Source organism: Podarcis muralis, chromosome 5, assembly GCF_964188315.1.
Source record: "Podarcis muralis chromosome 5, rPodMur119.hap1.1, whole genome shotgun sequence".
Lineage (NCBI taxonomy): Eukaryota > Metazoa > Chordata > Lepidosauria > Squamata > Lacertidae > Podarcis > Podarcis muralis.
In genome coordinates this window covers 78,233,210-78,251,121 of record NC_135659.1, presented here as the reverse complement: position 1 = coordinate 78,251,121, position 17,912 = coordinate 78,233,210, and the positions used below count along the sequence as shown (strand labels likewise).

Below are 17,912 nucleotides of genomic sequence, written 5' to 3'. Positions count from 1 at the left end.
ACACCTCAGCTTCTCTAAAAAATGAACCCAAGAGAACAAGACCTGCCTTTTGGATATCTCTAGGGCACCCACAACTAATTATGGGGCACAACAGAGTTTGCACACTGAAGATTTTGCACACTGAACAAGACCTGCCTTTTGGATATCTCTAGGGCACCCACAACTAATTATGGGGCACAACAGAGTTTGCACACTGACCCTGAAGATTTCCTAGCTAAATCCTGCCTGAAGTTCAACTTTGAGAATATTACTAAGGTGAAGTCTTAAGAGTAGCAAACTTCCCAGCGTTGGCAGTAAGGGAGAGAATTCTATGGATCTACAACTGTGGACCTATAGGGCACATTCAGTAGCTAATGAGAGCTTTCCCCTGAGCTCTCATAAACACCCTAAGGCACAAGATAAATATTAGATTTGTTCCTAGCTCACTAAAGAAATCTAATCTTCATCTCATTTCTTAGGCCATTTATTTGCCTTCACAATGCAATAATTGTGATTCTATATTATTTGTATACATCCCCAGTACCAGAAAAAAGAATGATATACATTACATATCCAGTTAAACTGCAATAACTTAAACAGCAAGGATGCTATTCTGGTTGGCACATATATAGGAATTCAGTGGGTCACAAAAACAGGGTTGTTGTTTTTTGCAAAAACAGTTTGTTGTTGTTGTTGTTGTTTTGCAAGATGCATCTTGTAGTCCACAGCATCCCTGGCCAGGCAGATCAATTGTTGTTAGATTTTACAAGCCAACTAGCCTTAGGCAACTTGCAGTAAAGTAGTGTGTTTGAAGCTGTAATGCCAAGAAACCATGTGCCCCACTCCCCATTTTGAGTTCTAGTAGTTATCTTAGCAGCAAAGGCCATGAAAAAGACTTGCCTTTATGAGAATCTTCCTCTTCAGCTGGTTTGGAGATGGAAGCCCATCGGCCGAGATATCTACTGGTTTGGTTAGCAGCATGTCTCCAAAGATCTTCTTAAAGTTCTGAGCCATATTCCTCTGCTGGGCGATGCTGCAGTGATCCTCGATGGACAGGATAACAGGGAAGCTGAAAGCCAAACAAAAACAGCAAGTGATGGCCATTAGGCCAGAATAATGTGGACTGGATAGTCTAGCTGCTAGAGTCTATTATTCTATGGTAATTCAGGAGGCACCCATCTCTCAGTATGATCAAGGCTGTGTATATACAGGTGACTCTGTGGGAGCATAGAGAAAGCACAGGATGTAACGGGCAGAGTATTCAGCTTCTTGAAAATCTCAGCTTAAGGTTTTTAAAAGTTTAAGTTTTTTTAAAAAAAAAATATCCTTGAAAGGGCACTAGCAGAGCCTGCTGAAATGTCTGGATCCACATTTCATGTCAAGTGAATTGCAGATTAAAACTTCCAGTAGCTGGAGACGAAGTTTCACTGCCTTGTGTAGGGTCCTACACCCTACCAAAGATTAGAAAAGGGACACATTATGTAACTTTATTTAAAAAATGCAGGATGATTTATGCAAAATGAAATTAAATATGCAGCTTTAATCAGCATGTATGTCAAAATCCTGTTTTTTCCTTAGTTCCATTAAAAAAAAAAAAATTGTCCCAGAGTGATGCTTTGTTGATATACAACGCCTGTTCTCAGATACCTCCACTGGTTGTCAATAACCAACCAGACAAAGTTCAAGGTGCTGTTAGTATACAAATCCCTTAACAACTTGAGACCAGTTTACCTATGAGATCACCTTGCCCCATATGCCCACTCAAACGCTTCCATCGGGGGAACTGGCACTCCTACAGGTGCACATAATACCTGGTGCACATCTGTAAGAACTTGATCATTTAGTGCAGTAATACCTGGAGTTTGGAACTCCCTGCTTATTCAACATCAGCTAAAAACATTCTTGCTTAAACAAGCCTTCCCAGATGCCTAGAAAGTTGAGGTAATTTTGAACGGTTTTAGTATTTTAAACTTCTGCACGCTTTAAGGTAGGGTTGTAGATTTTTCTTGATTCGCCTGTTTTATTCTTTCGTAAGCCACTTTGAGGTTTCATACAATCAAGCGGTAAATACATTTTATGAAATAAATAAAAGTATGAGCCAAATGCACACTGAATCTTGAGTTATTTATAGCCCAGTTTTAATATTTGTTACAGAAGGAAGACAATATTTAGGGTGGGGGTGTTTTTACCAACTACAATGCCAATGCATCATTGTAGACAGAAATACTGTGAGAGCGGTTCACATATATAAATTCTAGTACTGCACCCAGACAAGCTGCCACAAGCAATTTAGGGTTTGCATGTCGGAGGCCCTGGAATCCAAGTACATGAGCTGCAAATTCCTGGAGGACAGAATGCCACAACCCCCGCTTTACTTACTCAGAGGTCACAAAAGCATGTTCCTTGATGGTGGCTAGGACATCGGAAAACTTTATTTTGGTAGTTAAGGTGTGCCCATGATAAATCACTGGCATTCCATCAGGGCCATCCCAGCAGTCAACTGAAAAGGGGAATAATTGAGAAAAGGCATCTAACTCAAGAATTACAAGCAAAGAGCATTATCATTAGAAGGCGGCAAGGCACAGCTCTGCAGGAAATCTCTAGTGAGCAAGGGATCTAGACGCCTGCATCATGAGCACTCTGGCAGCCAGCAACCTGGCAGAACACACATTCTAGTGAACAGTATCATTTCCTTTTCCTTCTTGATGTCAACAGACGTGGAAGTGATGTGTGGAAGGGAAGGCAGGTCAAAGCAGTTTTGTGAATATACGTAGCATACAGCGCACTGGTGATGCTATTGGCACCAGAGCACAAGCTACAGGAAACTCTTGTAATTAAGTGTCCTGGCTTCCTTGAAAAGTTCCTGATGCAGAGAACTTTGGGCTGGGCCTGTGTATCGACATGTGGAACACAGGAAGCTGCCTTATAGCGGACAGGGCCGTCCTTACCCAGGGGTGCAAGGGGTGCGGGGCACCTGGGCGCTGAATTCTGGGGGGCGCCAGGCACCCACCGCTAAAGCCGCCTAAGCTCTTAACTAGCTACCTGTTATGAAATAAAAAATAATTTTGATCCAGCTAGAAAAACGAAATACTAATATACCTAGGTATTACCGAAACGTATACCTACTGTTTCACTAAAGGACTTTTGACTTTGTGCGCTCATTTACCAAAGATGCGCCGCACCAGCATCATTCACAACGGCACATTTTAATTTCATCACTTACACTTCAAATTCGTTTAGAGAAATCATTAAAAAAATAATGTTTATTTTTGCTAATTGTCGGCATTTGTCTGACATAAGCATAATAAGAGTTAATTTGGGGGCTAAACTAAATTTGGGGGCGCTGGGCGGATCTTTGCACCTCGGTGGCGCATATGCTAAAGACAGCCCTGATAGCAGATCAGACTATTTGTTTATCTAGCCCAGTGCTGGCTACTCTAACAGGCAGAAGCACACCAGGACTCTAAGCAGGGATCTTTCACATCACCTGCTGCCAGTTCTCCTCAACGGGAGACAGAAGCTGCAAACCTCAGTGTGCAAAAGCATGTGTTCTACCACTGAGCTGAAGCCCTGCTCCAAGGCGAAATCACTTCTAGTTGGCTGAAGAAAACAGCCTTGGAGGCATCAATGGGGAAGAGGCCAGCACTCACGCTCAATACAGCGGCATCCCATGCGCAGGCATCGAGCATAAGCTTCCAGCGAAGACTCACTTGAGAACTGGTCTCCCGTCAGGTACCTATCCATGAGAAGAAGGCAGGAAAACTGCTTACATGACCAACAGTGTCCTATGAACACAGCGATGTTAAAAACAACACCACATACACATTAGTGACTCAAATGCAACAGAGAATTTATGAGCAGGGTTTGGTGGGGGGTTGTACTCTGTACAACTCAGTTTGCGTCAGGATAGGCGTTAGGCTCATGGTGTCCCAGGCAAGAAGGGTTGGTAGATGTGTTGACATTTTCCTTCTCACAGCAATGCACAAAATGAAATTAGTGAAGAGGAGTGAGTATAACTCCACCTCACCTGCTTCAGTGCCACAGCACCAAGGCAAAGAATTCCTAAGATTCTTTTAGCAAAAAGAATTCAACGGACTTTGCAAAATGCTGGTGAAGCTACAGAGGTCTATGGAAAGGATCCAAACTAGAGGATTTCAGAGCCAGCTTCACACTTCGTTCCTCCTCCCTCCAGTTTTCCACAAACAAGCAATGCAAGTGCCAGTAGCTCAGGCATCTCCAACACAGGTTCAGGAAGCTCTGAGATGACAAAGATTACAAAATGCATGTCACGTAGCTGTTGAGGGGCAGGGGAGGAATTGGTACAGAAGTCATAGTGCTGGAGGGTGTGGCCCCAACCCAGATCACACACATGAAGCTGCCATTTACCTGCACAAGGTATAACCTACTCTAACCTGAGCAACTACTGGAAATTTCCAGTTGCAGAGGCAACCTGGACTGGGACTACAGGATAAGGGTATTAGACATCTCACTCATCCCCAGTGGCACAGTATCAATCCAAAAATGTCCCACTCTAATGACTTCTTTTAGCAAAAATATGGAAATCACTTAAGTAGATGGATTCATTTCAGGTTTTGTGTCATCCTGAGATCCCTTAACTGCTGTTGGCTAACATACTGACCTGCTGGTACAAATGGGAGACAGGTATGAAAGCGGGGGGAGAACCAGGCCAAACTCATCATGCAAATCAGGTTCTCAAAAGTAGAACAAAACAGGGAACATCCTTTATCTTCTTACGTGTTATGAGAGGAAGAAATCCAGTAGTGGGAGAGGGGATTGTTCATGTCTTCAGGACGTACAACGTCAAGCTCCGAGTTCCATATACTGTTCTCTTTGGAAAACAGGAAGGTAAGGAACTGCCCAGAGAGGAAAAAAACAAGGGAGGGGAAAACCCACATAAAACACTAAAACAAGGGCAGTTTTTAAATAAGCTTTCAAAATTGTGTTTATTCCTTTACAGCATTTATATGTCGCCACTTCATCCCATAGGATCCAAAGGGCAGCAGCACAAAACAAGAATTAAAACCATAACAAAACTACAGTGGTACCTCGGTTTTTGAACGTAATCCATTCGGGAAGACTGTTTGACTTCCGAAATGTTCAAAAACTTAAACTCAATAGCTGACAGCTAGGCTTCAAAGTCTTGCACTCAGCGGAAGCCGCGTTTCCTGTTCGACTTTTGAGGCGCATTTGAAAACTGAGGTATTGTTATTATTAATAATAAATGAATTTATATACTGCCCTATACCCGAAGGTCTCAGGGCAGTTCACATAAAAAGATCACAATATATAAAATTAAAACAATAATCCAATACTACCCCCCCCCCAAAAAAGAGCCACATTTTAAATGGGTATGGGATGTTGATCAGGTCAATCAAAGGCCTGGTTAAAAAGGAACATTTTTGCCTGGCGCCTAAAGTTATATAATGAAGGCACCAGGTGACCTTCCCTGGGGAGAGCATTCCACAGACGGAGAGCCACTGCAGAGGAGACCCATTCTCATTTGCCACCCTCCGGACCTCTTGGGAAATCGATCATATGAGGCAGGGATAGGGAAGCTCTTAACTGGGGACCAGATATGGCCCAAAAGGTTTTTGAACTTGGCCCACAGCATTCCCCCAATTGGCCTTGCTCCTTGCAGAGAAATTTGGGTTGTCAAAATGGGGTGGGACATCAGTGGGAGTTATCCCTCTTAAGCCTAAATGTGGGACCGAGGGTGGTGGGTAAGGAGGTTTGGCAGGAGAGAAGGATGTATATCAGAAGATAGATAAGGAGAAAACAAGAGATAGAATGAAGGGGGGGGGGAGGCGAGAAAGTGTTACACTATGCCACATTGTAGTGTTAACTCACTACAGTGGGCAGCAGTCAGGATAGCTACCTTCTGGCCTGCTTCTTCCTGAAGACTATTACCTGTCCACATAAGCAGTAACACAAGGAGACACGGCAGCCAGGACTGAGGTACCAGTGATCCCCACCCCCCCAGAAGCAGCAGAGAAATGGCAAGGGCAAGAGGAGAGAGGGAGGCCAAGTGTTCATTGGTTCCAACGTGGCCAGCAGGAAGCCTATCAGAGAACAGGGAATTGTAAAGCATCCATGGGGAACTGTAAAAGGGGCTTGTGCAATGTACCTTCTCACTTCACACACACACACCCCAGCTCCGCTGCAGCCACCCACATCAGTAGATTCTTGGGAGTCTTACCTCATCCAGGGAAAAATAAGGCTCTTCGATTTCCCTCAATGGGTCTTTCAGAAAGTTGAACATGAAGTCCTGGACAAAGAGGAGGTTAGTAGCCCAAAGTTCCTGTAAACACAAGACAAGGAAACTTTCAGAAGCCAGATTCTTCCAGCATATCCAAACATTCAGTTCAATCCTAAGGTGCTTGACGTGTGTCACATCTATTGCTTCAGAATTCCTTAAAATAGCTCTGTAAGGTGGGTCAGTATTACCACCCCTGAATTGCAGATGAAGAGTGAAGGATGGGTGATTGTGTTGGGCTATTTCTCAGCTTAGCCTACATCTAGCAAGGTAGCTGGGATGCGGGGGGTGCTGTGGGTTAAACCACAGAGACTAGGACTTGCCGATCAGAAGGTCGGCAGTTCGAATCCCTGTGACGGGGTAAGCTACCGTTGCTCGGTCCCTGCTCCTGCCAACCTAGCAGTTCGAAAGCACGTCAAAGTGCAAGTAGATAAATAGGTACCGCTCCGGTGGGAAGGTAAACGGTGTTTCCGTGCGCTGCTCTGGTTCGCCAGAAGCAGCTTAGTCATGCTGGCCACGTGACCCAGAAGCTGTACGCCGGCTCCCTCGGCCAGTAAAGCGAGATGAGCGCCGCAACCCCAGAGTCGGTCACGACTGGACCTAATGGTCAGGGTCCTTTTAGCAAGGTAGCTACAAAGAGAAAATGGCAAACCACCATTTCCTGATCTTCTTTGAGAATATGCGGAATGGTGGGTTTGTGGTGAAGCCAGAATTTCAACCAGGGACCTCACAGCTCAGAGCTCTTAACCATTATCAACACAAGATTTTACCCCTCTCTGCTCAAAACATCACTGAAACATGCCAACATCCAAGCCAGTGTGGCTTTCTGGACAACCACAACTTTAAGCACATCATTTTTACTAGATGAAAATGATCTCCATGCAAGGAAAAACAAAATGATAAAGAAAGAGAAATGACAAGAGAAAATGCAAATCAAACCCAAACAACATAGCAGAGGTTCATTGCTAGAGAACAGTGCCCTTTCCGTATTATCATTACGGCCATTTGGTTCTCCTTGTGTACATCCCAAAAACAATCTGTGCACACCACCAGTACAAAGTGGGGCAGGAAAGTCTAGTTCACCCTGAGCGTAAGAGTTTGAGGTCCCAGCACACATCAGCTGCCCACTAAGTGTACTTGCAGGAAAATAAAAAACCTCTCTGGGAATCAGTGATGCACAGAAATTAGCTTCACGTGGACAACAAATCACATATTCAAGAGGCCCTAAATGACTTTTCACAAGTCAGGTAGACCAATGTAAACCCATGAAATGGGGTGTTTGGGGCCAAGGAGAGAGTAGAGCTTGGCCAAGCAGTGACCCACTGGATCCTAAGTGATAGACCTGAATACCTGTTCTCTATTGTGCCAGTGTGACACAGTGTAATTACTGCTCCACACCCAGGCTGGGGAGCAACAGGGCTTCAGACATGGCAGTGGTTCTGCCGCTGTTCCCAAGCCCAGAGCTTGGATTATGCCCTGTGCCAGATAATATCCCCAACTCCTATCAGAGTAATGAAGGAAAGAGCAAGGAGAGACATGGTTTATTTTGCTCTTTGACTTTATGGCTCCCTCTCCTTCATTATGTGCTCAGAAAACGGGCTGTTTTCTTTTTGTTTACTTCTCCAGTGGCATATCGTCCTCATTCTACAATATCAGCAGGATGAAACAGAAATTGTGCTAGTTAGTGAATATCTTAATGCACTCCTGGGACCACTGCAAGCTGGCAGCCACATGCAACATGAAACAGCTCAGACAAGCACAGAGTGTTTTTCCAGTTTACCTGGTCTATTTAAATTCAAATCGGTGTTTCCCCCCCTAACATAGTTTTTATTCATTTCCATTTTCTTTGAACTGTTTAACATGGTTGCATTGAGATATATATATTTGTTTGCGTTAGAGCAAATGGCACGCAGTAACTACATAAAATTAAAACAGCCATAAACACTCAGAAGGACATTTCTGAATATATTTTGTATCAGTAACAATTAGAATTTTTTTGGGGGGGGGCGCGGAAATGAAATATTTACTTCACACATGGGTACTGTTCTACCATATGCCTCATTATTTGTGCAATCAATAAAGTCACACCAGGCAGAATAAAAATTGTTGTGTTTCTTTGGGCCTCTTGCTACTTTTAATTTTTGTGTCAGTTTTTCCAATAACGTCGTTTGCCAAATTGCATTGTACCATTGTGAACCAGTGTTATTGCAATAAATAATTATGGCGATAGCCGTATTGCATTTCCACACCCAACCACCCATTCTCCCAATCTCTTCTGAGAGCTCAGAGTGGCCTGCACATAATTCTCAGGCAGCCTCTCTGCCACCCTAGCAGCCCTCGCTCGCATCCAAAGTGTTCTGCATCATGTGACGTCAGACTGTTCTCCAGCCATACAGTTATCTGAAATATTTGCATCCCACTTCCCTTCTGTTTGAAGTGGCTTACGACAAAGAGAAAAGTCTATAAAACAATTAGAAATGCAGACCACTAAAATGCATCTAGCTTTAAAACATAAAAATGAGACATAACAGCACATTTTTTAAAAAAACAACAACACCAACTCAACAGATTCATGCTGCATTCCTATTAACCAGCTGTCAGGATTAGGACTATGGGAGGGGGGCCTCCTCAGAGGAAGAGAAATTGGATGTCATGGAAAATCCACTATAGTTCTAAGGCAGCCTAAAGCATCTAGTCTCATTGGCGCCTGGTCTCATCTGGTCTGCCCAGCTCCCCAACCACATCCTGAATCCTGCCTTAATCCCTCATCCCCCTTTCCTCAGGACCACAATAATGAAGGTTAGCAGCATGGTAGAAGTGCAACAGGAGGGTTCATTCAGTTTGTAACTTATGAGTTATTTCTGTTAGTGTCTACTAGCCAAGAGGGGGACAGGAGGCCTGCTTAGCAACCAGGCATAGTGGCAGGATCAACACTGAGGCAACATATGCTCTGATTGGCTGTGTGCTCCTGAGGGACGTTTCCTCTGCATGTTGGGTTCAGTGTTTCCCTGCTATGGACAAGGCCTGGTGTAATGCCTCTCTGTTACTTTCCCCTCAAATTATATACACTGTCTTTGTTCACTTTTGCCCAGTAAAGTGTTAACAGGATTTATTTTCTCTCTGGACTCCATATGTGTTACTTATATGACTGCTAACATAGTAAACCTGATGAGAAGCCTGGTCTCTGAGTAAGAGTACTTGTTTGGTTATTTTTTAATAGTAGTTACATGAGATTTAGATATTGTTTTCTTATGTGTCGGTGCAACCTGTGAAATAAGGCACTGCTGTTCCAAATTTTCTAATTGTTACTGTGGCTGAAAGATCCCACTTATTTCTAAGCACCAGTGCAAGGAACCCAACTTTATTTAAAGAACTCAGAATTCTCAATTGCCTATGAGTGGTCACACTGTGTTGAATTTGAGCCATTGATTATCACATTGTGCTGCTTTCTTTCTCCATTTCCCTTTCTATTGCACAAACTCACCTTTTGGTATTCTAGCAGAAACATCTGGAACTCCTTCAGTGATACCCTGCAGTGCTCAGATCTCTCTGCACTGCTGGAGGAAGAAGCACAGACAAGACACATTGGTTAGAAAGCATCACCCTACAGAACAAGCAGCTGCTGCACTGAGAAATCGACTAAACAAGGAAGACAGTGTCAGAGCTGAGATGGATTACTGAAAGCAACTAGGGAGCCTCAACCATCGTCATACATGACAGCCTTGCTCCTTGTCTCTGCTCCTCCCTCTCCCACAGGGCAATAACGAGTCAAAAAAATCAAAGGAAGAAATAGCGGTGGTAGAGGATCTCTACATAGAAATGGATCATTTCCAGATAACCCACTTTGCCACTGGGCAAGGGCACTAGCAGGCATAAATCCAAATAATCAAAAGATAGTAACAGATCTAAAATGAAATGTTGGCTGGGTTTTGCATCAGCTAGTTCAATCTATCTGCAAAAATCCAAGTTTTGTGGTCACAGCAACGGGCATAAAAATCACTCCAACTTGTTTGAATTTTGCAGTTTGCTACGAAATAGATTTATTGCCATGCCAATGGTGAACTAAGAATGGGAAGAGAGAAACCTAGCCTCAGAGTCTGTTTTGAACACCCCTGATTTAGAAATTCCACCACCAAACAGCTCAGCCCAGCATTTTTATAACAAGGCCCTTCATTGAAGACATATTGAGAATAGGGTCCTATTGAGGAAACGAGCAGTCTGCAGTCAAATGTCAACATACATTCATAAACAAGTCTAATTGCCAACCCACTCAACCCTCCCACTGTATATAGGAAAGAGAGCAGTTTACCTTTCCAAGAATGGAATAGCCATCTGCAAAAGGGGGAAAATGCACACATCAGCTGATTCTGCTTGGTATATCCAGTGTCACACTTTACACTTCAGTAAAGAAATGCAGCGGCTTAATCACAGCCCATTATTTTAGGCTGTGGCTGCCATCATTATTTCAGTATACTCACACATGAAATGAATGAAATAAAAGATGTGGGCTGGGGGGACAACTCAGTGATGACACCCATTCTCATCATTGTTTTACTATTATTGTTCTGTTGTTTTATTTGCAAGCTGTCCTAAAAATATTCTTACTGAAGAGTGTCATGTAGTTCTTACATACCGTATTTTTCGCTCTATAGGACGCACTTCCCCCCTTGCTCTATAGGACGCACTTTTTCCCCTCCAAAAATTAAGGGGAAATGTGTGTGTGTCCTATAGAGCGAAGTGTGTGAGTCCTATAGAGCAGCGAAGTCCAAAGCCAGAACAGGAAGACGGAGCACTGCGCAGCGCTCCGTCTCGCTGTTCTAGCTTGGGGTTAGCTGCGCAAAGCCTCCGCAGGGCAGCAGGGTGAAGGCACACCGATGCACACCAATACCTCTTGCTCTCCAGGCTTCGCTTCGCTGGAGAGGCGCTGCACAGTTTTCCATCTCTGTGCAGCGCCCCTTCAGTGAAGCGGGAGGAGAAATGGAAGGGGCTCCGTTTCTCCTGCCGCTTCGCTGAAGGGGCACTGAGCAGAGAGGGGGAGAATTCCCCTCCCCCCGTTCTTCCCCTCCTATAGTCCGGTGCGTCCTATAGAGCGAAAAATACAGTAAAATAAGTTAGAGAGATGCTTGGGGTTTGGAGATGGACAAATGGTGAGAGCTCACATAACACTTTTTTCCTGTAAAAACAAAGACAAAATGGCAAGTAAACTTGAGACCTCTTCCTTTTCAGAACTCTACTGTCTGTCTTTGAGTCCCTTTCTCTCACAATAGCAGGTCAGCAGCACACATAGCAACAGCAAGTCCTGGTCCGTGTAGAGAACTGATGTGAGAGAGCTGGTGATCCTCACTTTTCTGATCAGGGTTACCTGTACACGGCACTAGAAACTAAACTGCAAAAGCAGCTTCCCATTTTCCACCTTCCATTTGTAGGGGCAGATTTTTTTTCTAGTTAGGGTCATAAGTGCAGGTGAGGGAAATAGTTTGCTATTTGAAATGTATTCAATTCACATGCTCGATAAAACAAAAGGGAAAGTAATAGGAAGTGAAACAGCACCAAAACAAAAGAGGAGGCATAGATTTTACAAAGTATCAAATATTACGATTAGAAGCATCTCACCCCTTTTTGTGCATTGAACATCAGGCTCTGGTACAACTGGGCAAACTGTCCATATGTGATATCACCATTTCTCTGCTCCACATCCTAAAATGAGAGATTGGGGAGGAGAAAATCCTCTTAATAAATAACACTCGTCCTCAGTCATGTATGACACCTCAGTTCTCCTATTTGTGGAAATCGGAGTGCTGAGATGACTGCGGTATTTTAACACTACAATCCTTGCGATCCACCGATGTGCTTTTAAATATACAAAGTGGGAGTGCATGCCCAGAGTCTCTTAATAGTTTGCTGAACGGTAGGAGCATATGCTCTAGCATAGTTCATTCAGAAGGCTCTAGGTTCAATCTCTGGCATCTCCAGTTAAAAGGATCAGGTGAACAGAAGAAACATTTCTCTCTCTGAGTCTCCACAGAGCTGGTGCTAGCCGGAGTAGACAATGCTGTGCTATGGCCCTTCCCCAATTGATGCTATGGTGCAGCTGATGGCAATGACTACAAAGAGAATGCTTGTTTAAAGGGGCAAAGAATATCGAGCACTTACTGTTAGCCTCTCGCGCAGAAACTTCATGTTAGGCACACGGTAGTTCACTTGTGACAGCATGTTTTTCAGATCCTTTGCAGAAATCCTAGGTGGTAAAGAATAAAAAAATAAATTTGGGGGCATGTTCATGTGGAGCATTTATACCCCTCACAAGCCTGTAAGTCCCAGAGAGTACCTAAAATACATTTAAAATACAATTTAAAAGCCAAGAGCCAATGAGGAGGGGCAAAAGTACATATAGGTCCCTCCACCGCAGTTCCTGAGATGTTCTAACTGCTACCCTGATGGGTCACAGCTGGCCTCACAGGAAATGACCCTGGCCCAGAAATGGCTGCCAAAGCAGCCAGATGTTCGTTCCTCAGAGGGCAGGGCTTCCTCACTCAAAGTGCTGCTGATGCCTCTCACAACTTCTGTCTCCGGTGGCTAGCCCCAGAGTCACTGGGGGAGCTAACATGTTTATAACCCCAGTCCTCAGATGCTGCAACTGCCACAGACAACCTGGTTGCTGTCAGGTTCCTAAAATCTGATCTCTTGCTTTAAATCCAGAATAACAGTACAATAAAACCGAAGGCAACTCAATGAAAGGAGGGTGATAGGTCAAAACCACCTACAGTCCCTGCAGAAGTGGTGGTTACCTCTAAATATCTCCAAAATTACACACCTCAGAAAGCCTATTAAAGCTGCCACTTCTGCAGGATACAACTTGGGAAGAAACAAGGCCGTAATTCCTGTGGGCCTTTCCCAAACGGCAGATTGAAATGATTTCAAAAGAGCTTTTAAAAAACAAAACACAGCTTGAGAAAAACAGGTCTGTTTGCTTTCCCAGCCATCACTTGGACAGTTTTCAGAAATTGTTTGGGAAATGGTTCCTCTTCAAGCCGCATCAGGAAGAAGAGGAGAAAATAAAGGAAAAGGAGGCAGAGCACTGAGATGTAAGATGTGAGGATTTTTTTAAAAAGAGGAATGGGGAAAGTCATTTTTGAAAAAAATCTATTTGTTTGCTGTTGGAAAAAAGTCCTTGTGGGTCTGCTAAGAAAATGGGTTACCAAAATGGGTTTCAGGTTCACTGGAAGCCTAGCAGGGGGTCGCAGATGAGAAAATAAGGCAGCCTATCCTCAAGGACTGCTCTGCCACATGGGGCCACAGGGGAACACATTCTAGGTTGCGCCAACTATTCATACAGGGCAGCAGGGAGTCCATGCCCTGCGTGCACTTGTGTGCCCCAAAATATGACATCGCACTGGGGTTTTGTGGCAGATGTGCAGTGGTTCTGCCACCAATAATGTTAACAGAGTTCTGAAAAAGTCAAACGTTTGAAAAATGTTGTCTTGAGGCATTGGGTTGTATTCAAAGCAGCACTAAGGGAAATGTTCAAGCAGTGCATGGATTTCTCCTTGCATAACAGAACATTTCACCAACTTCCTCAGCAGCCCCCCTAAATCTTCTGTTTAAGGGTTTCCTTCTGGAGCGGATTTGGGGGTGATGGAGGGGAAGTCCCCTCACACAATTTCACATGAGCAATTATTTCATTGAATACCATCCATAATCACACTGAAGTTCACCCCTCCTAACGCTTTTCAAGCCTTATTCTAGTTTACATACACAAGAACATTAGAAGAGCTTGTTGAATGAAGAGAAAAGCCCACCTAGTTCATTTAAGCAGGTGCTAAAAATGAAATAAAAAAGTAGCAAAGCTGCTTTTAAACTGATTGGGGGCAGAGTGGACAGCAGCTGAGGAAGATTTGGTGTGGCATATAACTTTCTCCCACAGATGAAGATGAAAAATGTTATGATCGTTTAAATATCAGAGGACTAAAGCTAGATCTTTTTGTCCTAACAAGCCAGATCTTTATTTTCCCTCCTGCACATATCAATGTCAAGTGACTGACAGGTGTGGGATATACCACCGCAGCAGCATTAAATTCTCTGCACATCAGCTGATTCAAATTCTGCTTTCTGCAAGCTTTGGACATGCAAGCCAGTTCCCTACAGGAACTCACTGGTACATGTGGACCAAGCAGGATTGAACTCCTGACACATCAGCTAATATGTGGGAAATTCAATCCTGCCTTCTGCACCTGTGCGTCTGCCTACCCCACACTTGTTGTGACACGTGAGGGGCAGGTGCATGTGGGTTTGGGGAAAATGGCCTGGGGAGCCTAGTTAGGCCCACGGGCCAGAGGTTGTGACTTCAGGGACTACCTTCTTCCCAGCAATCTACATTTTGCTTCCAGGAGCTCATGACTACATTTCTCCATGTCATTGGTGCCAATATGCACCACAACCACTGATTCTGCCCCAGAACTATATACTGGGCTATACAATGGGCAACATTCACAACTTTTGCCCAGAGCAAGCAATTCACCCTTGTGGTCTGCACCCCCCGTTAGCTATATTCCCAATTATACACACACCCACTCCCATAAGCAAGCATAAGATGATCATTAAAGTGCAATTAGTTGCCACAGATTCAGAATAGGTTATGAACTCTGGATGACACACCATCCTTTTACTGAAGGCCTCTCCACGTATTATGTTAAAGCTATTGAAAAGCCTCCCATTTTCGATAAACTATATTGCCCATGGGTCATTGCTCGGCAATGCCAGGATCATTTGGATGCGACTGGGTATCTGAACCTGTGCCAATGTGCTATCCAGTAAGGTTTCAAAACAGGAACAGTGGTTAGTCAACCATTTTTGTCTGTTAGTTACAGGGAATTCTCCCTTGCTGGCCTGATTAGATCATTCAGCAGCATTTCATTATAAACTGCTGATGACTCTAACGCAAGACCCGGTAGAGTAATACTGCTATTACCTCGAGAGAGACTCTGCTCCTACCTGGCAAGGAGATTCCAAAGTGTGGTGCTGTGGAACAGCATTTCTTCACTGAGTGCCCTCCATGCATACTGAGCTGTTAACTTAAATGAATTTCAATAACATGGGATAATTGACTGGTCCAATTACCAAAACAGGAAAGTAGAAAGCTGCCTTATAATAAGTCCATGGGTCCATCTAGGTCAGTAATGTCTACATTGACCACCGCTAGTTCTCCAGGGTTTCATACAAGGGTCTCTCTTAACCCTACTTGGAGATGTGCAAGATTGAAGCTGGGACCTCCTGCTAACTGAGTTACAGCCTTTTTCCAATAGAGTAAGTTATCTGTCATTAAATGAGTTTGGCCTTCTCTGATTGCGTGAGTTCAGTTTAGGAGCACTACTGCCAGTGGTTCTATGTAATCAACATATTTTACCTTTTCTGCAGTGTGTAATCAAATCAAAGGGGCCTTCTCAACATTCTGATCTTGACCATTTGCTAATTAGCCGAGGTTTACGTTTGTCCAGGGATTCTCTCTGTTCCACAGAGCAAATTGATGTTGAGAGGAGAAACCTAACAATTCAGTACAGTTTGTCAGCCAAATGATGACTGATGAAATCCAAGCAAATCAGTTTCAGATGAGGATTTGCTGGCAAAGAAATCATGTGCTCCTGGCAACCCAGACACTATGGTCCCCTCTCCCCAGGAAGAGAGACTACAGAACTCCCTTCACAGCAGCACAGGAAAGCACTGGACTTAATCCAGTTAAAAAATCCTTCCCAGCTGAACTCCTGAGAGATGCATGTTGCAGACAGACAACCTTGCAGTTTGAGGATTAGCTCCAGTCATTAGGTCAGGAAATGGAACCCAGTAACTACCCATTTATTACTTCCAGATCTCAGTGGGTGAGAAAACAGTGTCTGCATTCCAAAAGGAGGAAGGGCAACTGAGAAACTGAACAAAGGACCAATGGCCACTAATCAGTTTTCCACACTGTAATCATGAGTTCATCTCCCCAACTCACCCCTCTCTCACAAACATACACTCACACACACATCAGTAGACAGGGATTTCTGGAACTATAACAGCTGCAAATTCAATGACTTTGTGCAACTCTCGTATTCAGATTATAATAAAAAACACTCCATGTTGCTGCACATGTGCAGTGGGAAAGGTTCTATGAACATTCCAGCTCAGAACCCATCCAGGCTGTTTTACTGAAGGCATATTCTGTAGGGAAGTGAGGGGCAGATGGGGCTTGTAAACCTTAGCTGCCTTGTGGGGCATCTACACAAATCTGGAGTGGAGTCCCTAAGATGGCGCCTGGCACACCTCCTTCCAGCAACTCCTGCAGCCAAGCTGGTGCCAAACACATTGCTTTGCTTTCATTTGGCCCAACTGTGAGGCCGAGAGGGGAATCTTGTCATCTGGGCATCCCAGGAGCTCCATACACACTGCCTAGGCTTGTGCCCTGAGGCTTGCACACTTCAGGGCTGCTAACATAACAGTTTGACTTCACCCCCAGAGGCACACTGCACTGTCACTCAAGAAAGATGGGTGCGGGCAATAATTCTGCAGCATATTCTTGATTCAACTATAGTGCATTAGTGGTAGATTTATTCTGCTTTAGTTTGTTCTGCAATGCTACCGCATTACTGCTTTGCAGAGTGGCTACAAAAGTGGGACAAAGATAAAGCAGAACATTTGTGATATACAAAGTTATGGGATTTCAGCAGGAGATTGGATTGGAAGTGATGTGGTGTGGCCACTCCAAAACTTCTGCAGGTGCAAATAGCATTAAAAGTGGCATCACGTGTGACTGCCCCAATAGTATCATGAGCACAAATCATCATGAATGTGCAATGAAAGGGGTATCTAGAGGGGCCTTGAGAGATTGCCAGACAAGCAATCCCACCTACTAATTTCCCCATAGAATAAAACTTATAAACATAAAAAACCCCAAACCTCACTCACAAGACAGGTTAGTTTCACTTGCCACCACTGAAATTTTCAAGGCAACTAGGGATATTTCTCTCTCTTACAAAACCCAAAATATCTGCTTATCAGCAGAGTGTGCACACCAAAGCAGGCGATGTGGGTAGGCTTAACCCAGCTAATTCCAGGAACTGTATAACTGAATGGCTTTATTCTGAAAGGAATCAAAAACACATGGCGCAAACAAGAAAAGGTAATTTACAATCTGTCTAAGAAGCAGGCTTTCCTCTGCCCGCCCCCCACGATGGTAAAAAGGGCATGTCTCTTACTTGCATAATTGCAGGAGTCTAGAAATTAAATGTACAGATTCCAAAACCATATCAAAGCCATTGAACACCCACCACTAGTCTCCATTATACTCTATAGCACATGTTCTCTGAGAACAAAGAGCAAGAAAGAAAGAAGTTCAATCAAGGCCAGGAAGTTCAAAGCAAGATGGAACTGGGAAAACGGCCTCGAATTTCCAGAGTCCCACCTTTTAATAGGGAAAGCCTTGCTATTTGGAAGGTGTTCATCCACTTTTGGAATATGAACAAATGGATAGTTTACACAGACCCACTTCAGTGCCTTAAAGAGAGGTGTATATCAGGATATAAACCAGGGAGCTTCACTAGACAGAGAGTACCAGATGATACCACTGAGGAGCATCTATGTCAGACATAGGCAAACTCCGGCCCTCCAGATGTTTGGGACTACA

General features: G+C 44.0%; 1 protein-coding gene across 3 annotated transcripts in view; it reads right to left on the bottom strand.

The window, feature by feature from the left end:
- The window catches only part of PLCG1 (phospholipase C gamma 1), a 93,550-nt gene that overhangs the window by 25,872 nt on the left and 49,766 nt on the right, over positions 1-17,912 (bottom strand). For 2 of the 3 annotated variants that reach the window (XM_028734999.2, XM_028735001.2), the window contains exons 5-13: positions 12,407-12,491; positions 11,867-11,950; positions 10,563-10,585; positions 9,738-9,810; positions 6,197-6,298; positions 4,735-4,853; positions 3,630-3,715; positions 2,359-2,479; positions 880-1,048 (exon numbers count right to left, since the gene is read on the bottom strand). In XM_028734999.2, coding sequence (XP_028590832.1) covers positions 880-1,048; positions 2,359-2,479; positions 3,630-3,715; positions 4,735-4,853; positions 6,197-6,298; positions 9,738-9,810; positions 10,563-10,585; positions 11,867-11,950; positions 12,407-12,491 — 862 coding nt within the window. The remainder of the gene's footprint in view (positions 1-879; positions 1,049-2,358; positions 2,480-3,629; positions 3,716-4,734; positions 4,854-6,196; positions 6,299-9,737; positions 9,811-10,562; positions 10,586-11,866; positions 11,951-12,406; positions 12,492-17,912) is intronic. The other variant, XM_028735000.2, reaches the window with a different exon arrangement.